This window comes from Microtus oregoni, unplaced genomic scaffold (assembly GCF_018167655.1).
Source record: "Microtus oregoni isolate MIOR12 unplaced genomic scaffold, Mior012 000029F_ref0000214, whole genome shotgun sequence".
NCBI lineage: Eukaryota > Metazoa > Chordata > Mammalia > Rodentia > Cricetidae > Microtus > Microtus oregoni.
Genome location: NW_024543088.1, coordinates 8,421,793 through 8,445,901, shown reverse-complemented (window position 1 = coordinate 8,445,901; position 24,109 = coordinate 8,421,793). Strand labels below are relative to the sequence as shown.

The following is a 24,109-nucleotide window of genomic DNA, read 5'->3' as shown; positions in this document are numbered from 1 at the left end:
AGAGGCATAGATACAGCATGTCCAAATAAGTCTAAGCCACTTTAAAAGTAATGAATAAGTCTAAGCCACTTTAAAAGTAATGTGATTTTTGGCACTTTGCTAGATGCCCCAGGTAAGGATTGTGGTGATGATGATAGCAAGACACGCTGATCCAAAGAGCTCTCTGCCTTAGACTGTTCAGAAAAGAATGCTGTTAGGAGGGATCGACCGTAGTCTCTGCACTACATCTGTCTTCCAGGCACTTGCTTTCTGGTGCTGAGTTGCCTCCTCTTAGAAACTAGGAATTTGTAACCTCTGATGCCATAGCCTGCCATTTTAACAGCAGCATTTGTTTTCTTTTTACTTCTAATTTGATTTTTCTAATATTTGTTCATTTATGTTTCATTTGCATTGGAGTTTTGCCTGTATGAAGGTGTTGGATCCCCTGAAACTGGAGTTATAAACAGTTGTTTAGAAAAAGACTATATTAGGTTTTTTTTTTATATTAAACATAGGTTTGTATTTTGCGGCTTCCAAAAAGGAGTATCAGGTGGAATTCTTGCCTGAAATTAATTTGCTACTTTGTATTAAATGATCTGTGGAGATTAATTTTTTTCTTAAACTCTTAGAGCATTTTATATAATTGAAAGCATGCATCACACCCGGTGGCTTTTGCCAGAATCCCAGCACTCAGGAGGACAGGGTGTTAATCATCATAAGTTCAAAGCCATCCTGTGTACATCTCAAATTCTAGGTTAGCCAGGACTTCAGAATAAGATTCTCAAAAATAAAACCAAAAGTGGGAGACGGAGACCAGTAGATCTCTGGGAGTTGAAGGCAGCCATTGTGGTCTACATAGTTAGACTCAGGCTAGTCAGGGCTACATCATGAGACTCTGAAATAAGAAAAAAAAAAGAAGCCAGCCAGTGGTGCACATCTTTAATCCCAGCACTTAGGAGGCAGAGGCAGACAGATCTCTGTGAGTTTGAGGCCAGCCTGGTTTACAAAGTGAGTTCCAGGACAGGCGCCAAAGCTATAGAGAAACCCTGTCTGGAAAAACAAAAACAGAGAGGGGAGGGAGGAGTGTGGGGGGAGAGGGAGAGATTGATTTCCAGTGCTTCACCGTGAAGACCTGTCGATGATTAAGGGCCTCAGCTGTCTGCTACTGCTGCACTGGGACCTGTGTATGGCTTTACTGTATACACATTCAGTTTCTGCCATGGCTTCCTGCATTTTTTAGTAAAAATTTTTATTTAAGTAGATTTATGTTATATTGACATATTTGTCTATTTAAAGGAAAACTACTGTCTATTGAAAAGAATTTTTTTTGTTTCCACAGAAACCTGCTAATATTTTAGTTATGGGTGAAGGTCCTGAGCGAGGAAGAGTAAAAATTGGTATGTTATATCTTTGATAAGTCACAGTTCAGTACACTTTTAAAATTGTTGTAGGTAGCTGTATCACTGTTTTCTGTATCAATATGCACATACATATTCATAGTTTCAACCGTCAGAAACATTTCACAAATGTACAGAAAAGGGAAAATCTCCAGGTGTCAGACGATCCTTAGAGAATCAACTTCTATAGCTGTAAAGTAAGCCACACAGGCTTCCTCCATCCCTCTGCCTTAGTTAGACAGCCTGTAGAGTGGGCAGCTTCTGTCCCCAGCCACTCTGATTCTTTTATCAGTCTCCTTAGTCAGGTTAATGAGAATAAGCTCTCGTGTTGATGCTCCAGCTGAGACTGCACATGCACAGCTCTTGACCTGCAGGACTGTGCCTGGCCTTGTCTAAGGGCAAAGGCATTCATGGCTCTCTGCATCCTCTTTATCAGATCTCTCCAGGTTGACACTCTGTAAGGACAATTAAATCTATCCTAACCTGGTTGCTTCTTCCATTGTCATTTTGCCAAGCAGTGTTTCTCACTTGCATTTGATTTGTTTGGTTTAGGGGTGGAAGGCATGTAATTAAGTTATAAATTAGTGTAATTCTGATACAGAATTGTAAGAACACAGAACACAATTAACAGTGGCTTCTGTTGCAATGTTTGATATAAAGCAGAGCAGTGGTTCTCAGTGGTCCTAATGCTGGAGCCCTTTAATACAGTTCCTCTTGTTGTGGTGACCCCAACCATGAAATTATTTTTGTTGTTCTTTTGTAACTGTAATTTTGCGACTGTTATGAATTATGATGTAAATATCTGTGTTTTCCAGTTGTCTTAGGTGACCCCTGTGAAAAAGGATTCGACCCACAAAGGGGTCAGAACCCACAGGTTGAGAACAGCTGAATAGAGGCACCTGTAGCTGTGTCTCCTCCTCACCAGCCCAGTAAAACTCAGCTCGTCACCTCCCCCATCCTACTTTATTAGTCCCCCAAATTCACTTTCCACTTTTCAATAAGTTTTTTAAATGCTCTCTTATGATGCAGACTTGGCAAATTCTTAGCTGTGAAAACATGTGATGTACTTGGTGTACTCTGAGCCATTGGCTGTCATTGATGTCAGACCCTGTCTGTGCTTATCTTGGGGCTACCAAATGCTTTTGGTCTTAGATAAGCTTTTGAGGGGATCTCTTCAGTCCGATGTCACAATGTCAGATTCAAATGCCAGTTCAGGGTATGCAGAATCGACTAGACCCAGCCAAAGAACAATTTTAAATGTGTCTTTTTTTTTTCCCTAAAGATTTATTTATTTATTATATATACAGTGTTCTGCCTGCATGTATTCTGCAGGCCAGAAGAGGGCACCAGATGTTATTATGGATGGTTGTGAGCTATCTTGTGGTTGCTGGAAATCGAACTCAGGACTCTGGAAGAGCAGTCAGTGCTCTTAATCTCTGAGCCATCTCTCCAGCCCCTTAAATTTGTCTTTTACTGTCTGGTTTAGAAAGATTTTGCAAGGCACCTTTAAGACCTCCTTTAGAATTACACTTTTATGTAATTGTGCGCAGTGATGGGAGGTTGGGTGATACTGTGTCTTCGAGCATTCACATTTCACAGAAAACATTCGATAGATTCAAGGTGTTTACTCTTTGCCAAAAATTTGGTTTTCCCCATCCGTAGTCGTTAGTTAAAGGAGAATTTACTTCATTAAAATTATGTTAGAACAGAACTAAACCTGTCCAGATGGTTGTGAATCTTGATGTCTCCCAGTGGCTGGTAAATAGGGGCCATCCTGTCTTTGTGTTTAGTGACCCTGTATGTGGTGTCATACAGAGGCAAAGCCTCAGATCATGGATTAGCAGGGCAGAGTCCGTACCTAGTAGCTTGATGGCATGGTACTATTGCCATGAACTCTCTTCAGGGCCAACTTGGGGCTTGGGTTTGTGATCTTTTGAACTTTTGTCTCATGTGAAGAAGTGTAAGACTGAGAAAAAGCCTTTTCCAACGTAAGTGCCATGAGTTTTAAAATTAAATTAGTGGAACTCTGGCCAAATCGATGAGGAAAATAGTATTAAAATACAATGTGGTCAGCCCTGAGGGCAGCTGTGAATAGGCTTGTTGATGCCGACAGTGGAAAGCCCCACTCTGCTGTGCCCATGCTCTGAGAACTGAAGTACAGCCTAATGTCCAACCTGTCGTGTTCACCCCCCACAAGCTGTGGCCCTCTGAAAGAAATCTGCCAGAGGAGCAGCCTTATGCACAGAGCCTGTCATAACCTCGGTCAAGAACTGAGTGACAGTTGATTCAAAAACACTGTGGTCTCACACTTTTTTACATTTCTGTTGGTAAAAGCAGTAAGGTGCTTCATTTGCTGCCCCAGGCCTGAGCACACTCTTAATAAACAACACTGGCAAGTGGGGCTGTGTAAGTAAAGTTGACCTGTCTGTTTACTTATGTGGTTTTCTTGTTGTTGTTGCAGCTGACATGGGCTTTGCCCGATTATTTAATTCACCTTTGAAGCCTTTAGCAGATTTGGATCCAGTGGTTGTAACATTCTGGTACCGAGCTCCAGAATTACTCCTTGGAGCACGACATTATACCAAAGCAATTGGTGAGTAGGGCTAATTAAAATTATAGAACTTTAATTTTTTTCTGTGAAACACATATTTTTGTACATGTTTAAATTAAGTAACAGACTAAAATATAAAAACAAAACCCCAGAATTCTACCACCCATATATATGTATTAGCACCCAGGAGCATAGAATTGCACACTTCTCTTTTCAAAAAAGGTTCAGAATGTTTTGAGTAAAAATTTTAATTTTATATGAAAAGAGCAAACTAAAAATTTTAAGTTCTGGAACTTCATACAAATGTTCTTTCTGCTAACTTCTAAAAGATCCTCCAAAATTAAACAAAGTAGGCAAACTCAAGTTAGAACCTTTTCAAAGTTAGGAGCCTGGAGTCTTGCTTTCTCATGTCCCCATTTATCAGCCGTCTTAGAGGTGTCACGGCACCAGCAGCTCTTCCGCAGTTCCTCTGCTAGCTACCATTGCAAACTGTTGATAGCTAGCTTACACGATCCAGTGAGTGGAAGACCCGCTGCTTCCCCATGACTGATGTCTTTTTCTCTTCATTTTCCCAGGGTGAGTGTTGCGGTGAAGTACTGTTTCCCTAGTGTGCTCTGCCCTCTCCGTTTATGTTGATGGTCTTTGGCTTGTTCTGTTGTACAGGGTGGCTTGCAGCTGCTTCTCCTGTGACGTATAACCTAGGCCTACTCTACCACCTCCCCAAGACATTTTCCTTTTTATTCCTCTAGGCTGTTGTGCTTTCTGCATCCCATGATTGTTTCTTTTATTTTCTTCTCCTGTGACTTTCCTTGGGAGAACATTTTAGGTAAATTGTCTAATTCATAGCATTTCTGGAAAAGACCTTTAGTTACTTGATGGTTTAGAGTCATAGGTATCAAGTTGTGCTCTGATATTTCTTTTGCCTTTAGGTAGCAGTGTGGCTAATCCAGTCTCAGGCCAGTCTTCTCAGATTACTGTGGATCACCTAGGCTTGTCCCTTTCTGAAGACAAATGCCATTTCTCATTTCCACATTTGACAGCGATTTTCTGGACACAGTCATTCAGCTCATATCTGGTGTCTCTGGACAATTCTTAAGGTATATGGTCCTTTGATTTCCCCTCGGAGATTTCTGTTTCTCTCTTCCTGAATGTACACTTAGGAGATGCTGCCTCTTGGTGGTTTCCACTGTGCTTTTTCTTCTGATGCCTTTCTTGGGTGCCCCTTTTCTGACGGTGACTCTTCGTGGCATCTTGTATTGGTTTATGAGAAGAAAAGCTTTGCTAGTGTCTTTGAAGGGATCACAGCACTTGTTTGTGGTTTGCAGTGCACCCTAAGTTATTACCTGCCTGGTCTGATTTTTAATTTATTGAGTTGGAAGATAATTGTTCTGTGTTCTGGGGAGTTGGCTATTGTCCTTTCAGAGCTTCTGGAACTGCTTTAGTGCCTGTAACTCTGAAGTCTTTAGCACACTGAAGCTCACTGTTTGCTCAAAGCCATGCATTTGTCTTTCCTGTCTGCATGTCCATTTTGGGGGATGGAGCAAGGGCAGACTGAGGGACAGACTACAGGTATAGAGACATGTTATTGTGGTGCTTCTTGAAGCAATTTTCTTGCGGATGTAGCAGGAAGTCCGGCATCTTCTTGGTCACCACACCACTGAAAGACATTTCTTGTCTGTGTAGGTGCCCTCCATGGCTTCTTTGAATGTCTTAAAGCCTAGATCCATGTTCCTGTAGTAGCGAGGAAAGTTCTTCTTGCCAGTTTCTGACTGCAGGCACCTCTTGCTTTGAAAGTTTGGGCTGTTATTAGTAAACATGCTCAGTCTGAATGTCAGCCGTTTTCCCAGCAACCTGAGGAAAGAACCTGTGTTTTCTTTCTGGGCTCTGTTTTCCATTTGTGTCTTCATTTCTCTTCTGGTTCTAAGTGTCCCTTAATTACTTAGATGATTCCTAGTTTCTCTTATTTGTACTTACGTTACAAAAACTTCTTGTGTACTCTGTTAGATCATGGGGCACATAGGTTGTGATTATGCTTTGCAAGTTCTACAACAGTCAGCTATCACCCCCAGAGACCCCGATGCCAGGATGGAAGAGTCTGTGTTCTGAGGCCAGTCAGACTTAAGAATCTCCTGGCTTTTGGCACAATTGCTGATTATCAAATGGCTGAGGACATTGGTAGTCAGTGGGGAGAAGGGTCATCTGTGTTGAAACAGTTCTTCCCACTTTGACATGTCTGTATAGTTTTGAAGGACAATCTGCTGCTCATGTACCATACTGTAGACTGAGGTCTTTTTTGCACTCTTTCATCTGCTTTCCATGGTCCAGAAATGTCTGCTGCATCTGTTAACTTTGGTCGAAATTCTGTCTTATCACAAAGAGCTTCTGAAATCATGATATCTGGGATAACCTTGCTCCCTCATCCCTATCACATTCGCAACTTTCTTTCTTTGTTTGATTTTGTTTGTTTGTTTTAAAAAGAGTTACCCCTTGCAGCTCTGACAGAGCTGGCCCTCACTCTGTAGATCAGGCTGGTCTCCAACTCAAAGAGATCCACCTGCCTCAGCCTTCTGAGTGCAGGGTTTAAAAAGTGTGCCACCACCACAGGCCATACTATGGATTTATATCTATTAAGCTTTTGTTCATATTTCTATGTAGTCTCTAGATGGAAAAGGGGGATACTTGTAATCCTCCTCTGAGTTAATCTTGAATCTATCATGTCCCTTTTCTTGGCAAATACTCTATTAAGTTCACTTATGCTCTTAATCTACTTTGAGGTCACATTTTATTTTATAGAAAAACAATTATAAAGATAAGTCAGATATGAAAAATATCTCTCTACATGCAGCTTTGTATAAATCTAAAATTGTTCCAAAATATTTACTTTTTAAAAATTAGAAAAAAATATTTAAGCTAGTAACTGTTTTTGAATATGTGCTGTTAACTAAACACATTTGAATCTTTTGTGAAAATTCTCTTAGAACAAATTGAAGACGACTTTCTCAGTTAATATGACAGTTATTTTTTCTTATCAAAGAATTTGATATTTCAGAGCATTGTTACTTTTGGTAGGCTCTTACAGTATACAAATAGTGATGTGATTACCAAAGTTTAGCCCTCATGCACTGAGCACCTGAGACTTCATCTGTTTCTCCCATACTGTAGTTCAGTAGTTTCAGCTGAGCAAAGAGAGTAGCAGTGGCTCTCCATAGGATTGTGGATTTATTGCTGACGCTTGGAGAGTATGTTCAGTCAGACATGCCATCTAATTCTTCATTGTTATTTCTGAAAATGAGAATCCAGCTAGAGTCAAATGCTTACATGGACTGCATGAACTTACATGAAGTACCATGAACTGCAAGGTCTATGGCTTTATTTAGAAACGTTTGCCTTATGCAGTAGGAGTCAGAAAGGGAACTGACTTGGTTACAAATGGCTGGAATCAAGGCCATTGCCATTTCTTCAGCAGTGGTGATCACTGGCCATGTGCATCTATTTGACCACAGTGCCTTTTGGAGACTACTTCATTTCTATAAATACATTGCTTTAAAGAGCTATAACATAGTGTCTTTCTTAGATGTTGTTTGACTCTGAGAGGTTATATACTTGCCATTTTCAACATTTTAAAATAAGAGTGAGGTGGTATAAGAGGAAACTTTCAGTTCTAGTTTCTACTTCACAGTTTTCATTTCTACCCCTTACCTCCATTGGTAGCCTTCAAGGCTTGTTCAGTGAAGCACTCAAATTCCCCACACCATTTAAAGATTCCTGCAAGAACTCTAGTAGCATTTGGACTTTGCTGTCTGGTAGTGTGTAAGCAGCTACACTGCCTTTGGAGTTACACATCACAGCACTGAGAGCTTATGCTCGTGTCCATCTTCATAGTGTTATTCAGAAGGAGTCCGCTGCTGGAATCCCAGGTTGTAGACTGAAGAGGAGAGTGCACAGAAAGCACATCTGCCTTGGATGGTGACAAACTGCCACTTCCACATACTCCACTACACACATACTTCAGTGTGGATATTCATCCATTTGCACAGCACTGGAAGTGGAATCACTAAACCAGAGAGGAAATAATGGGCCAGTGAGCATGTTATCTAGAAGACAAAGACTTGAGTGTTTGGTTTTTAGTCTTGCTTGTTTGGTGTTAGGGAGGAAACTGAAGGAGAGGTATGATCAATCAGTCACCAGTGAACTATTGCCAGAGTTGTTATGAAAGTTTTTCTGAAGCGTAGACTTGAGCCCGAGGGCTGCTCCTCCAGGTGCTGAGTGTGAGCTGATTGTGTGACTCTGAGTGGAGAGGGGAGAAAATGGGGAAGGAAGGAAGCTCTGCTGACTGCTGTGTTCAACAGGTCCTTCTACCCTATTTGTTTATGGGTGACAGTTACATTGTAGCTGCTGTAGGTTTGGAGGAGTCGGTGCACTTTTCTCAGGGAAGGAGTTACGCAGGTGGGTAAAAGGAAAAAAGAGCCTTCCTGTAGATTCGGCTTATTTAAAAACATGAGCAAGGAAAAGAGAGACCTTCTTGGAAAGAATTAGGGAGTTTTAGGGAATAAATACGCAGTCATCTGACCAGAGTTTGATTGGTGATTAAATCAAGATTGTGAAAGTGAAAGGTAGAAAATTGGTACAGACAAGAGACAGATGAAAATAGTAGACTTAGAAATGACTAGGATTCAGTCAATCAAGATTCAGTAGCTCTTGTCCCATCCACGGTGCTTTTCCTTCAGTATTCCCTGGAAAACTACTCCATTCGTCTTCAGGATCTTAGTAACTAACCGGATTAATCATTACAGTGTCCTTTGGGTATGTTATGAGTTGAGTTTTAAGTGTGTACAATGATTCATTTCCCATTTTTTAATCCTCCTTAGCTCGTCTATCCATGCAGCAGTTAAGATGGTCAGAGGTTAGGTTTGTATTAGGTAGATATATATCTATATTAATCTCAGAATACCTTTACTGTGTTCCCTCTGATATTAAAACAAAATAGCTCCATCTGATTCTTGATAAAACTTTCTCAGTGTGATAGTATTGACCAGCTTTCTGATATGAAAAAAAATATGTGATTAAAAAACTGTCAAATTATGAATCCTTATGCAAGTAGATTAATTTGTCACTCCAAAATGTAAATGTGATAACTTATACAATGAGAATTTTATGTATGAAATAAAAACATCACAGTTGTAATAAATACATTCCAGTAAAGTTTAGAAATCCTCATAATTAGCATTTTTCTCATTTTCTCTTAAATAATAGTTTCTCAGGTACCTGAGTAAGCAGCTTCAATGTAAGCATGATTTTTGTAATTTGTCCCTGTCATATTCACATTTGCCCCAGGTTTTGTATAGGTCATTCAGAAACCACTTGTTGAGCATCTGCTCTGTATACAAACTATTAAATATACATTAGACAGCACCTTCAGATGAGCTATGTGTCAAACAGCAGGATGTTTTCAGCTTTGTACTCTAAGAAGGTGGATAGTTTTTGTCTCTGTTAATAGCTATTTTGAGTACAAACTTGGTATGGATGAAAGTGATTTTATGTCTCATGAAATACTTTGCAATTTGTCTACTGTAAATAACTGTTACTAATTTTTAGCCTACATGCCCATTTTAAAGATAGGTTTGTGTTTTATTTCTTCCTGTGTTCTAATTAACTTTGCAAAGGTGATGCTGCTGCTGTAGCAGGAAGAGGTGAAATAGAATATGTGTCTTTCTTGTTAGTGTTAGCACAGATGATACTGAATAGGCTTTGAAAATAAACAAGATGAAATTATTTTATCATGACAAATGTTCCTGTATTCTGGCAAGTGCCCAGTTTCAAGGGTTATGTAGATTTTCTGTTTGTTTTGTTTTAGTTTCATTTGTTTGTGGTTCCCATGTTCCATTTGCAGACTGTGTAGCTATGATAATGTTTGAAGCATTTAGAACTCACCCAGATTGAACAAATAAACAGGCTTCTATGAAGTCACTGGATGGATGAGATATCACAGGAAATGAAAGCTTGGTGGGTGGGGGTGTATTTACATGGTCCTGTGGTATTTAGTGGTTATATTTGCCCAGGGATTACTATTAATGTGCAAGAAACAGATAAAGAACACTCCCCATTAAATTAAAAATGCATTTTCTTTTGGAAAGAAGCACTTTATTTTCCTCCTTTTTCTTTTTCCTTTCCTTTTTGCTTTTTATTTTCTCTTTCCTGTTTTTTGTTTTTGTTTTTCTTTTCTTTTTCTTTTAAAGATATTTGGGCTATAGGGTGTATATTTGCAGAACTACTAACGTCAGAACCAATATTTCACTGTCGACAAGAGGACATCAAAACTAGTAATCCTTATCACCATGACCAGCTGGACAGAATATTCAATGTAATGGGATTCCCTGCAGGTACACACTTGCTTTTGTTGTTCTCAATCGTTGTTGTTTGGTATCTTCTTTGGAAAGGTTGTATTTTTGGCTTATGAAAGCTTGAATTACATGATTCTTAGTTTTTATGACTTTGATTTTTCAAAGAATCACAGAAATAGCAAAATTCATAGAATTCAAATATCAGCATTAAAATACTTAGGGGTTTTCTGAATTTGATGAGGTTTTTGTTTGTTTCATTTTGGTTTGTTGTTTTGGTTTGTTGTTTGGTATTTGAAATGATGAGATATTTACAATAGTTGGGTTAACAGTTAACTTGATACCTTTTATTCCTGCCAGTGTAAACTAAAATAAGCAATAGAAAAATTTTTTTCTACTGGCAGCGTACTTCATAGCTGCTGCTTGAATAGAAAGACTGAAGGTTGTGTTTATGTAGAGTGTTGTGCAGAACCAAATCCTGTGGAATAACGGCACTTCTGCTCCATCACTCTTGTCATTATCTAATATTAGTATTTTTTAATGTTTTATGAAACAGCCAGGATGTGAGTGAAAGTCATAGGCGTGGATTTCACAGCAGAGAGAAAATGTATGGGTGTTCCCCTCTTTAGAGTTAACATCTTTCTGGGTGTATCCCAGATCCTAGTTATACCACAGAACAGTAATTCACCAGCCACTAAAAACTACCCATGGGTCCAGAATAATAAAATGTGTGGAGAACACCTAAATAATGTTGGCTGGTCAGGCATGTGACTGAATCATGTTTTATGGGAACTGCTCCTTAGGTCACTACAGCTTAAGACTGATAAAGGTAGCTGGGAGCTTGCATCCGCGGTTCCTTGTAGGATTGTTAAGTATCAGCAAATGCAGAACAGCTACACAGACTTCCCTTCTTCAGCACCACCCAGTAGTTTTGTGAAGACCTCATTGGGATAAGAATTTCATTTACTCATTGCATGTTGGGGTGCTAGTGTGACCCAGTTACTATCTTGAATAAAATGTATTAACATGGTGGTATACACCTTTAACCCCAGTACTTCAGAGGCAGCAGCATGTGGCTCCCAAGCAGTTCAAGCCAGCCTGGTATACATAGCCAGTTGTAGGACAGAACAACATAATGGAGGGACCCTGTCTCAAAAAACAAACAAACAAAAAAACCAAATTAGACAAACAGATAGATAGACAGGCATATGTGTATTATGATAGAGACATAATAGTGATTCTTGCCGTCTTAAGCATTAACATTGTTAGGATGTTGTAAAAGTAGACATGACTTGAGTGACTAGAGAAGAATTGCTTCTTCTTCTTCTTATATCCAGGTTAGTTCACTGTTTCTGAGGCCCATGGGAAGGAGATATGGGACTGATTGGGAATAATGAGGACCATACTCAGAGATGACTCTTGCTATGGGTTTAATAGTTAGGATGACTCAGTTAATGAGAAGCCAGGAAAAGCAAGCAGCAGCGAGCTAGGATCCATATAGACACTTGCATCATAGACGGAGTTTCAGAAAGGTCAGTGTGACTGTGGAACACTAGAGTTTTCAGTGATAGTGGGCTGAGGTCAGGAAACCAGCGATATGTACCACAGCTGTAAAGACATAGTAAGGACAAATAGATAACTTTTTAAAAGAAATATATAATTGAGGGAAAACTAAATGGTTGCCCTAAAATTTTTAGCTTGAGAAGTTGGCAAAGTAGAGAAATTGGAACAAATAAGTAGTTGAGAAGAAACTTCCATTTTAAAGTTCAAGTATATATTTAGTTTACACTGGTTGTTGACTGTGGGAGATACATAGCCAGTGTTCCCAGCTGCCTAGTGCACAGACTGTGTACCTAACAGATCCTTGATAACAGCCACTGACAGCTTCAGAAAGGGCAGTGTAGCTAGCATATATCCAGCACTTCTGCTGCCCCAGACTAACTGGAGCATTGTTCTTGTCTCCAGAGCTCACACTGTATTGAACAATAATAGTAAGAGTAGCCAAGGTACCGGTATCTCACCGTTTGTTTGATGTGAGGAGCAGCTTTAAAGGTGTGAAAGGAGGGCTGTGGTTTAGAAAAGTGTGGTGAGCCAGTCAGAGAAAAGATCTTAGATTTCTCAGTTAAAGATACTACTTGCAGATGGAACCAAAAAATTTTCTGCACGGGGAAAAATAAGTAGGTTTACTAATAGAGAAATAGGACTGTATAGTAACAAATATTTCTGTGATTAATTTCCTTTTAGTAATAGAGTGATATTGGCAGGCTCTAGTGGAACAGAGCAAGTGTAGACTGACACTTGAGCAGAGGTAGAGCTGGAGCCATGGGTTTTCCTTACAGCTCAGGATGTAGTTGCAGCTGAGCACTTCTGTGAGAGCCAGGCTCTTAGAAAGCTCTCAAAGTAAGGTAACCTTTGTTAGCATTCTTGAGACTAGGAGCCTAGGCAACATAAACATTTATCAATGTATTTCACAGATAAAGATTGGGAAGATATAAAAAAGATGCCCGAACATTCAACATTAATGAAAGATTTCAGAAGAAATACGTAAGTTGGAAAGAAAATGGACCCTTTGTTGATTTTAACTTTTCCAGAATAGTCATGATAAAATTAAATGTTCAGCATGCCACAGCACTCACCTAAGTTTACCGAAGAATTTTACTTACTCATAAATACTGTTATGATCTTAGTTCTCATTTTGTGAGATAATAAATTAATTGACAGAGGTGACTCTAATCAGCCCCTGATTTGGAGATGAGGGAAAATCAACTCATTTCTTTTCATATTTACTACTTTCTGGAAGCCAGACAGACAATAATGGGAAGTACTGTAGCCAAAACAGTACAATTATGCAAGCCTTGCTGGTGGCCACTTGTCTACCCATTTAAAGTGTATAGAATTGAAAGCAAGTATTAATTAGGGAAAAGCAAGTGTTTAAAAGACCAGGGGTAGGCAAAATCCAGTACTTACACATATAACAAGTAAATTTTAATCTTATACTGGTAAGCCTGAGTTAACCTTTAGCACAAATAAAATAATTATTAAGATATAATTCATTGGGGAAAATACTATCCAGGATGTATTCATGAAATTTTCTTGAATTCCACCATCAGTACCCACTATGAAGCGACTAGTGTGGCTCAGTTGGTATTACAGTGCTTGCCTAGCATGCACGAAGCCCTGGGTTTGATTCCCAGCACTGGGCTTGGTGGCGCATGCCTGCAAACCCAACAGTAGCATCAGATGTTCAAGGTAATGCTCAGCATTGTAGTGAATTTGAAACCAGCCTGGGATACGATATACCCTGTCTCAAGAGAAAAAGAAAAAAAAAAGTCATTATTAAGGCTGGGTGTGGTGGTGCATACATACCTATAGTTTCAGCACTTGAAGTGGTGGCAGGAGGGTCAAAAGTTCAAGGTCATACTACATAGTGCTGGAGGCCAGCTTGAGCTACATGGGACCCTATCCCAAAAAACAAAAACACCCAAAGACTAGTGTGGACTTTAAAGAAAGTATAAAATTGGCTGCTATTTTATGCTGCTCAAAGCATCTTTGATGTGTGTTCCCTGTTGGTTATGATCAAAATAGTTGTCTGTGGGAAGCTATTGGCCAATGTAGAATTCACCTCTGATCTAATGTGGATGTTTCATGGTGTTTCTCTTTCAGGTACACCAACTGCAGCCTTATCAAGTATATGGAAAAGCATAAAGTTAAACCTGATAGTAAAGCATTCCACTTGGTAAGCCTGGGACAGCAGCACAGATGAATCCATGTGGTCACTTAGTGCTCTCAGAGTGATTTCCAAAAAGTACCAAGAGAAGCCCTCCTGCCACTCAGAGACTACATTGACTCATTTTCTGCACTTGAGCTCTTGTCATTTCATTTCTGGAAACGAAAGCCACATCCTTGTCCTTAGATACTCACCTTGAGCAACACTTATAGTTTTGTACTGACAACTACTTGAAGATGGTTTACAAAATTTTACCTTCTAAGTTAACCTTATCAGATTATGTCTTGAAATCCCTTTGCTGATAGTCGTGCTCCATTTTCTGGAGAGAGGGCATGCATGTTGTATAAACGAACTAGGCTAGACTCTAAAAGAGCCAGTGCACCTGCAGGGTGGTCAGATTCAGCTGTTGTCGACTTTGTTTGTAATAGAATGTCCATTATGACGCTATAACTGAAAATGTTTTTCAGTTTTGGGTTTCCACAAAAGGTTTATGATATATAAAAGGTTTAGGGAAGCATGCATTTTTTTACTTGGCCTAAGATTCTTTTACAATGTGTTCCAATGTAATCTTAGATGGGAATCCCTTGACTTTGCTTCACAGCAGCTAAACCACTGGGCATGCAACTCTTTCTGATCTGCCTGTGTGTTTCCTTTTCCCTCAACTGTCTCTGCTTCTCTGTCATCCTGGCTGTTATATCGTATTTTACAAGGTAGTGCTTAACTTTGCCATGTTACTACATCCAAAATGTGTGATAATGATTTATTCAAATGTATTTGCGACAGAACCCAAATTGGGAAATTAGGTCAAATCCTTCAAGATCCAAGACTTATTGATCCTAACAAAATATTGGCAGGTGCAAAGACATGCCATGCCTATCCCCAAGTCCCATGCCTTCCTTGCTGTCTAAGACTTGTGGAATCTGAGAGACTATGCTTTTAGCTTAATGTTTAATGTTTTTAAAAATTCGTTTGTTGTAATTCTCGATTTTAACCCCAGCACTTCATTTGTGCCTGTGTGTGCTTTACTTCCAGGCTGCACCCCAGCTCTGTCTGATTTTATTGGGGTGAGCTGTCTTAATTATAAATAATCTCAATTTCATCCAGATAGCTTTAATTCCACTGAAAGTGTTGGTTTTTTGTTTGTTTGTTTGTTTTTATCTTTCAAGACAGGGTTTCTCTGTGTAGCCTGGCTGTCCTGGAACTCATGCTATAGACCAGGCTGGCCTCAAACTCACAGAGATCTGCCTGCCCCTACCTCCCAAGTGCTGGGATTAAAGGTATGTGCCACCCCTGTTTGGCCAGGTGTTGGTATCTTAAAGAACAAACCCAAATCCCCACCCCCCCGAAAGATACTTCCAAGAAAATTATAAAAGATCATTAAATAATTGAGGCTTGCTGTCCCTGCATTTTAAAGATATTTTTGTGGCCTTTTATTCTTTTTTTTTTTTTTTTTTTTTTAAATATTTATTTATTTATTTATTTATTATGTGTACAATATTCTGTCTGTATGCCTGAAGGCCAGAAGAGGGCGCCAGACCTCTTTACAGATGGTTGTGAGCCACCATGTGGTTGCTGGGAATTGAACTCAAGACCTTTGGAAGAGCAGGCAATGCTCTTAACCACTGAGCCATCTCTCCAGCCCCCTTTTATTCTTTATGAATCATTACTCCTACGTCTCAGTGTATCTATTAGTTTGTTACTTTTCTTTCTTTTTTTTGTTTTGTTTTTCGAGACAGGGTTTGTTTTTCTGTGAAGCTTTGGAGCCTGTCCTGGAACTCACTTTGTAGATCAGACTGGCCTCAAACTCACAGAGATCCGCCTGCCTCTGCCTCCCGAGTGCTGGGATTAAAAGTGTGTGCTCCCACTGCCCAGCCATTCATTACTTTTCAAACCAAGTCCATGTGGGAACAGCTGGGAATTTGTTAGAAATGCAAGTCATTGGGTTCCTGTTCACATTTGTCTGTCAGAGGCAGGAAGAGCAGGAGCTCACAGCCAGACTAGAAAGTTTCAGATCAGCCTATAGGAGACAGTGTCAAAAAGGAAAAACCAAAAGCCCCCAGTTGGTTAAAAAGCAACACTTCCTGGATGTGTGGTGGGCTCTGGGCACAGCGCTCAGCTCTCTTATCTCTCAGGCTCTAAGAACAAGGGCTCAGCTCTCTTATCTCTCGGGTCTAGGAATACTGGGAACTAATTAATGAAACCAATTACCATGGTACTATTTTTATTCTCCATCTGGACAGATATGGTTACAAAGAGGTGAACTGACCTTCCTGGTGCCTTCAGCCAATAAATTTTGAGTCAGGGTTTGGACTGAGCAGTGGAGTAGGGCAGCCTCTTGAGCACTTGATTACCTGGTATGGCTGCAAGAATTATTTTTTAAATTATAATGCAGCTATGCTGAATTAGGTACAAATCTAACTGCATGTGGCTTGTGTGTTGTTAAAAGGAGTAGAAAATGCAAGTTTAGTCATTCTAAATTGTGTGGCTAATGAAGGGAAAAGCACTGGGGAGGTTTAGGCAGTGTGAGTGCAGTCAACCTGAGATGATTGTGTGTGCTGCTACTTTAATAATTGTGCTTTGTTACTGATAATTTGGGAGAATGAATGATATTGTATTGGTTTTCAGAAGCACGTTACCCTCATAAGTACTGACATAAAACTTTGGGGACACTATACTAATGTGGGAGCATGTGCTGATAATCCTGTGACTTGTGATTTCAGCTCCAGAAGTTGCTCACTATGGACCCAATAAAGCGAATTACCTCAGAGCAGGCCATGCAGGACCCCTACTTCCTAGAAGACCCACTTCCCACGTCAGAGTAAGTGGTGGATTTGCTGACTCCCTGAATGTTGGTTGGCATCCCTGAGCACTCTTCCTCTTAGTTGTCACACAAAGTTGCCATGCCTCTGAGGGACCTGAAGAAATTGAGCTTTGCTACCGTAATATGTCATTTTGGGTCTTTGTGGTTAAGAAGCAATACTGAAATGAATTCCTTTCAATAGTCATCCATTTACTAGTGATGGATTCACTCTTCCGTGGCTCCTTCTGCTCACTGGTATTGTGTAGGACTGGCTACACTCGGGGGCTCTGGTGTTCCTAAATAAACTTACGTTCTCTTTACTGTCTTTGTTTCAACTGAAAGAAGGGCAGATAAAACACCGAGCAGAGGTAGATGCTTTGTTTGCACTATTGAGAGCTGTCCTGTTGGATGATTATTAATTATGGTTACACAGGGAAGCACCTTCTGACCACCTGCTGCAGTGTCATTGGTTAAATGTTTATTTGTATCAGGTTTGCATGAAAGATGCTTCTATCTGTAACTGTGGAGACAAAGTCTTCTCCTTAGTATGTGACACTGAATTACCTAAGTGGAGCACTGGAAATACTAGGCAGCGTGTGAGTCAGCTCTTTCTTTTCTCTTGTGAATAGTGTTTTTGCCGGTTGTCAGATCCCTTACCCCAAACGAGAATTTTTAACAGAAGAAGAACCTGATGACAAAGGAGACAAAGTAAGTATTAAATTACAGTTGGTAGTGCCTTACTTATGACTGCTTCTTTGGCCTTTGGATTGTCACCATCTTTGGTTCTCCTTCTGAGTTGAACTATGTTTTCTGTTTAACCAATTGAGAAGAACCAGCAGCAGCAGCAGGGCAATAACCACACTAATGGAACTGGCCATCCAGGGAACCAGGACAGCGGCCACACACAGGGGCCACCCTTGAAAAAAGTGAGAGTTGTCCCTCCTACCACTACCTCAGGTGGACTCATCATGACCTCCGACTATCAGGTACTACAAATGATACTGATCTGTTCTTCTGGGGTTTCTGTTAAAACTGTGGTCCAAAGTAGCCTTGGTGTACCTGGAAAGATATGTCAGCATGGAATGTTACAGGTATGGAAGATCACAGACATGGAAAGTAGAAAGGGATCAGACTTCTGAATAGACTTTGAGTAGAAAGTCTAAGGTCGGCAATCCAATAACTTGAGACCTCTGTGCACATTACAGAACATCTGCAGTGGCTGGGAGACAATGCAGCCAGGAAAACATTCCCACCCCAGCACCCATGTAAGTGCTGGATAGCTTGGTGGCCCATCTGTACCCTTTTGTTCCATCATTTCAAAGGCAAAGGCAGGATTCTAGTCAAGTCAGTGAGCTCTGGGTTCAAATGAGAGACCTTACTTCAGTATAAAGTGCAAAGCAACCTGGCCTACACACACACACACACTGAAAATATTGGCTTCAGTGGTTTTTTTTTTTTTTTTTTTTGCCTGTAAAATGAAATTGGAAAATCCTCTTAGACATGGTGTGTCTAGCATTTAGCAAGTCATCTGAACTCTAGTGGCTGCTTTTTATCCCCAACCTTATCACTTACTTTTTAAGCCTTGAATCAGAAGGGATCTAGATAAACTGAGAAGGAAGGTAAGATGAATATTCCCTCTAGACAGCATCCGCAGTTGCAGAGTAGGTACAATGCTTAGAATGTGAAGTTTGGGAAGAATGAACTGGCTGTGCGTGCTGAATGTGTTGGTATAGACAGTGCCGGTTATTTTTATTTTGTTATTATCATTGACAATCTTAGTGTCATTCAGAGTAGTAAGTGGCCTTACATGGTTGGGTACAGCTCATTAAATATTTAACTGTGTTTTGGCTTTGTACTTTATGTGTTTATATATGTGTTTATATACTTGAACACACATGTGAGGGCATGAGTATGCATGTGTATGGACGTGTGGAGTCCCTAAATTGACATCAGGTGTCTTCCTTGATTTTTTTCTTTATTTCCTTTATTTACTGAGGCAGTGTCTCACACTGAACTAGGAGCTTACACATGTTGACTAGTCTAGCTAGCTGCTTCCCCAGGAGATCTGTTTCTGCCTCCGAAGTGCTGGAATTACAGTAGGTGCCATGACTGATGGCTTTTACATGGGTTCTGGATATCCAGACTAAGGTCCTAATGCCCATGTATCAAAATATGATAAAATCTCCCCAGCATGTAAATTGGTGTCTTTTATATCCTATATTTGACATTCCTAAAGAGAAGCCAATACTGGAAACCTTGGAATTTTATTTGCTTTTGTTCTGTTTTCTTTTGTATGGGCCAGTTGTAAGGTTTTTGTTGTTGTTTATTTGTTTTTATTATTTTAATTCTAAAGCTAGTACCTTGCAGAAACTTTTACATCTTTGCTTTTTTGGAACAACACTTCAATCCCCTGTTGGCCATGCTGGCATGGAGCCAAGCTACTTCAAGAAGTTCCTGAATCACGTTTTTCCCTCGTCTTCTTTCCAGCGTTCCAATCCACATGCTGCTTATCCCAACCCTGGACCAAGCACATCACAGCCCCAGAGCAGCATGGGATACTCAGCTACCTCCCAGCAGCCTCCACAGTACTCACATCAGACACATCGGTACTGAGCCGTGCTGGAGTCTGTCAGTGCACTGTTGCTCATGCTGCAGGGCTGGCTGCAGCCCTCTGCGGGAACCTGGTGTGGGCCATGAGAATGTACTGTACAACCACATCTTCACAATGTCCAGTAACCAAGTTCCACCAGTTGTCACAGATTGGGGTGGTAGCTTCCAGGTTGTACCTAAGTTTGGAGTTAGACTTGAAAAGAAAAGTGCTAGCACAGTTGTGTCGTGGGTTTGCTACTTCCATAGTTTACTTGACAGGGTTCAGACTGACCAAGCATAGTTTTCAGTGACAGTCTGTAGCAGTTGAAGCTGTGAAATGTGCTAGGGCAAGCATTTGTCCTCGTGTGTGGTGACTTTCATTGTAACAGCGTTATCTGACCAATAGTACACAGAGATGTAAGGTTTAACTGGTACTTGAAACACAGATTATGTTAACAAAATAACTGAGACTTAAAAGATTATTTTGGTACATCTTTCTTTTTAGTGTCTTATCAATGGGTTGATTCGTCTTCTACAGAAATCAGTGTTTTATGACCAAGAATATTGCTTGGATTGTTTTGAAAGTACAAAAGAACGACATAGTTTCTACTGACAGGTCTCAGAACTCCCAAAGATTAATTTCCAACTTAGAGGTTTGTTTTTATTTTCAACCTATGACTTGACTGGTCTTAAAGCTGCTATTTGATAGTAATTAAATATGTTGTCATTGATATAAACCTGTTTGGTTCAGCAAACAAACTAAAATGATTGTCACAGACAGTGTTTTATTTTTCTCGTTGGTGTTGCTGATTTGTGAGCATGCTTTCAAATGAAAAAAGCATGAGTGGTAACCTCCTTAAAAAGGCACGGCATCCAATTCACATTCTTTGTCCTGAGTTTAAAGCTGGTTAGTGTAGTGCTATTAAGATTTTATTCAGTTGACTTTCTTTTTAAAAAGTTGTTCGCACATTTTTTTAGGGTGCCCTTACTTCAGCAAAGGAGAAGGAGTAGGAGAGCCTTAGAATTTTTGAGGGGAAAATAAAAAGCTATAACATACAACGTACTGTATCAAACTATTTTACATGAATGACACAAGTATTCTGAATAAAAAATTGAACATTGTTAAAAACAAGGTGTTATGTAATAAATTTATTTTTCATAAATCAATGTATGGAGTCAGCTATATTTTTCACACTCACAAAGGGCCTTTCGTGATTTAAAAATGTGCCTCTGTATAGCTCTTCCCTGTCATTTATTGGTGATGTCTTCCAGCTGTGCTGTGGACTAGTGAGACTTAGGCAAAGGTATGGATTCTGGTCAGCTGCTGAGACCTGTAATGTGGGGAGACCCTGCTCCAGTCAGTTACCCTTTGTTCCTGCCCATTCCTGTAAAAACATTCTTGAACAACTCAGGAACTGAGGAATCACTACATTGATAGGTCTAACCCTAACAGTAGGGTAATTTTTAGGAGTGACATTTGAGTTTTCTTATCCCAGGTCACTCCTACACTGCATGCCTTTGATCCCTTAGCTCCCCTCCCTAACCCCCTGTGCCACCGCAAGTGCACAGTGGAGTTAAAGCCTCCTGTGGTTGTGGTTTGGCTCTGTCAACCTTACCTCTCATCGTGCTTCTTATGTCCCTTCCTCTTGGTCTCCTAGTGTTTCTCTATTCTTTGCTAAGTGGCCTAGAAGCTCAGTGACTGTGAGGGCTCTCTGTACATTCCCCCTCAGGATCTAGTTCCAGAGTTTGATTCAGTAGAACTTGGGTGGATTGGAAATGTGCCTCCCTTTTTAACAAACTCTTCGAGTTCTGAGACATAGGTCTGAGAAATGTTGTAAGAAAGACCATTCTCAGGGCCCGAAGAGATGACTCAGCAGTTCAGAGCGCTGGATGCTCTTCTAGAGGACCCAGGTTCAGTGCCAAGCACCCATATGTCAGATCACAGCCATTTCTAACTAAAGTCCCAGATGCCCCCTTCTGGCTCTGTGGGTACTGCACACAGGTGATAGATGTGTATGTACACTGAGGCAAAGCACTGAGGAAAGAAAACTTTAAAAAAGACTATTTCACCTGGTGCTGGTGGCGCACCTCTTTAATCCCAGCACTCGGGAGGCAGAGGCAGGCGGATCTCTGAGCTGGAGGCCAGCCTGGTCTATAAGAGCTAGTTCCAGGACAGGCTCCAAAGCTACAGAGAAACCCTGTCTTAAAAAAATAACAAAATAAAACATGACTATTCCAAAGTTACTCAGGTTGACAGTGAGCAAGAGATTGAGCCACAGCAGCACTTAAGTGACTTGAGGGAGGGCCTTGATATACTGACAGCCCATCTCCTTTTCCTCCTTGGAGTTCCAGAACCAAAACGCATTATAACAAGCTCCACACTGCTGTCAGAAATGCCTAGGAGCTCTCATGTTTCCTGAATTTCACTGCCATCACCTACTCCCTCAGTGAGCCTGTCCAATCTTGTGTTAAAATGTGTCTAACAGATTGACATACCTAGTCTGCTTGCTTCCAGAGCTTCCATTCCCTTCATGTCATTGCATCTCTTACAGAGGACTCATATGATCATACCTGACAGCTCTCTCTATCCCATACGTCAGTTTTATTATGCTGTGTAGCATTTATCACATGACTGGTCAAGTCTGTTTCCCATAGAATGGAAGCTTCTTGAGAGCAGGACCTGTCCCATCTGTATCCATATTGCTCCTGGATAATGTCATGCAGGCACGTGACTCTGTTAGGCTGGTGATCCCTACATTTCCAGTCCAGATCCATCTGTCCTGACTGACCTGTTGCTATTGGTGATACTGAGTGCAGCTGTCTCAGACCAGTGCCTACTCTCTGCCTCCTTCAGACCCAACCGTGTCCCAGGGTAGCTGCCTACCCCGTCAGAGGGCCAGGCCAAATCCAGTGTTACCCTTTCTCACATGCTCATATGTCTTTTTCGGATATGTGTCTTGTTGGCTCTCTTTAAAATGGTCTGTAGTTTAACCTTATGATACTATTCAATAAAGCTCTGAATTTCAAGTTTGGATCTTCTCCAAGGCTAGCCATTCACAGTCCAGCCCTCTCCTGGGGCACTGGGCAGCACAGTGGGAATAATCTAGAAACGCAGTGATTGTAGCTTGGCACAGTAGAAGTGGTAAAGCTAGAAGTGTCAACAAAGATCCCTCTAGACCTCAGATCGAATTCATGCTGCTAAAGCTATCCTGAGTAGTACACACATGGAAATTACATTCAATACACTATAGTTACTGACCAGTCTAGCTTAGCGAGGACCACACTGAAGGTTTTTGTGTCTCTTGTGACCATGTAGCTACTTGACAATTACTTCATTAACCTACACGTTACTTTCCTCATCTCCCACAGTCTTCTCAACACAATGGACCACACGAGCATTTTAATGCTGAGGTCATGTCCTCTGCTCATATCCCTCCAACACATGTCAGGAAAAGCAAAGACCTTGGTGTATCCTACAAGTACCTACATATCCTGGTGCCTTCTTGTGAAATCTGTCTTCTGATCCTCCAGTCCCACTGCACCGTGCAGTTCTTAGGGCTGCCAGGCATTTCCTTGTTGCTTCTTCTCTACTGCCCTCAGTGAAAGTATTCCTTTCTGTTTCGATCACATGGGCACCGGCGTCCTACCTCTGCACACCAGCATCCTCTTCCCTGTGCTTGCTCTGTATCGCAATAACCGGCACACCCTGTAGTTCTTTCTCCTCTGCAACAGAAGAGAAATTTCGGAGGATACTCTTAATACTAGCAGCTAAAAGAAGATGCCAGAGTATAAGTGAAACGTCCCGAGAGTTGGAGTCCCACTTGATTTCTAGGTGGTACTGCCTTGGTGGTGGTCGGAATCTTGAGGATGTGGAGGCTACGTGGAGGGCATGGGTCTCTGGGAGGCAAGCATTGAGGGTAGTTGGTTCTGTTTCAGGCCTGAGCTCTCAGCTGCCGACAGAATATACTCATACTCCAAGGACACAGCCAGAAGCTTCTCCTACCATCACGCCTTCCCACTGATAGAATGCACCTTTAAACAGTGAACCTAACAACTGAAGCTATTCAAATAACTTTATTGACCATGGACATTTTAATTTGTTTTTATGGAATGGGGATAGAATACTTTCTCAAATACATAAGTAAGTCATGTCCCCATTTCCTGAGACACTCATCACTGGTTACCACTTTTATGTTTCTGAACTGTCTTTTTTTGTTTTTTTTTTTGTTTTTTTTTTTTTTTAAATTCAGCTTAAACTGTTCAACTGTAAGGCCTAAATCCAGTGTCCCTGCCTCTTTGAACTCCACAATTGGATTTCTTAAAAATCATGGTGTTTAGCCAAAGGTACTACTTCAGAATGAAATCTCTCATTCTTATTAACCATGGGAAACATAAAGGTGGTTGTTTGTGCATTTAGGGACTGAAGTATTGAATGTTTGGACTTTGCAACAGCAAAGTGAGATCATACAAAACTTAGATACTCCTTTAAGATTGCTGCACACAGACCACCCTATTGTTGTCAGTTTTCTAAAAGGACTAAGTCTGTGTAGTGTGGTAGAGGTGCCATTAAAGAAAAGGAATATAAAACAATTTCACTTACCATAGAACGAAAAGAATAGGAAATTATGCTACATGTGTACATCCTGACTATCTTGGGGGAAAAGGCATCATTAAGAATATATGCTGGCAGGTTGGGGAGGTGGCCACCCCAGTGACACAGGACATCTG

The 24,109-nt window shown here is 40.6% G+C and overlaps 1 protein-coding gene across 7 annotated transcripts in view; it reads left to right on the top strand.

The window, feature by feature from the left end:
- The window catches only part of Cdk8 (cyclin dependent kinase 8), a 65,626-nt gene extending 45,078 nt beyond the window's left edge, over positions 1-20,548 (top strand). For 3 of the 7 annotated variants that reach the window (XM_041678208.1, XM_041678213.1, XM_041678214.1), the window contains 9 exons: positions 1,319-1,376; positions 3,838-3,969; positions 10,164-10,307; positions 12,740-12,809; positions 13,929-14,001; positions 16,713-16,810; positions 17,422-17,500; positions 17,620-17,778; positions 19,280-20,548. In XM_041678208.1, coding sequence (XP_041534142.1) covers positions 1,319-1,376; positions 3,838-3,969; positions 10,164-10,307; positions 12,740-12,809; positions 13,929-14,001; positions 16,713-16,810; positions 17,422-17,500; positions 17,620-17,778; positions 19,280-19,405 — 939 coding nt within the window. In that variant the 3' untranslated portion in view covers positions 19,406-20,548. Of the gene's footprint in view, positions 1-1,318; positions 1,377-3,837; positions 3,970-10,163; positions 10,308-12,739; positions 12,810-13,928; positions 14,002-16,712; positions 16,811-17,421; positions 17,501-17,619; positions 17,779-19,145; positions 19,257-19,279 lie in introns of those variants that run through there. The other 4 variants (XM_041678211.1, XM_041678209.1, XM_041678210.1 and 1 more) reach the window with 4 other exon arrangements.
- Positions 20,549-24,109: the final 3,561 nt, after the last annotated feature.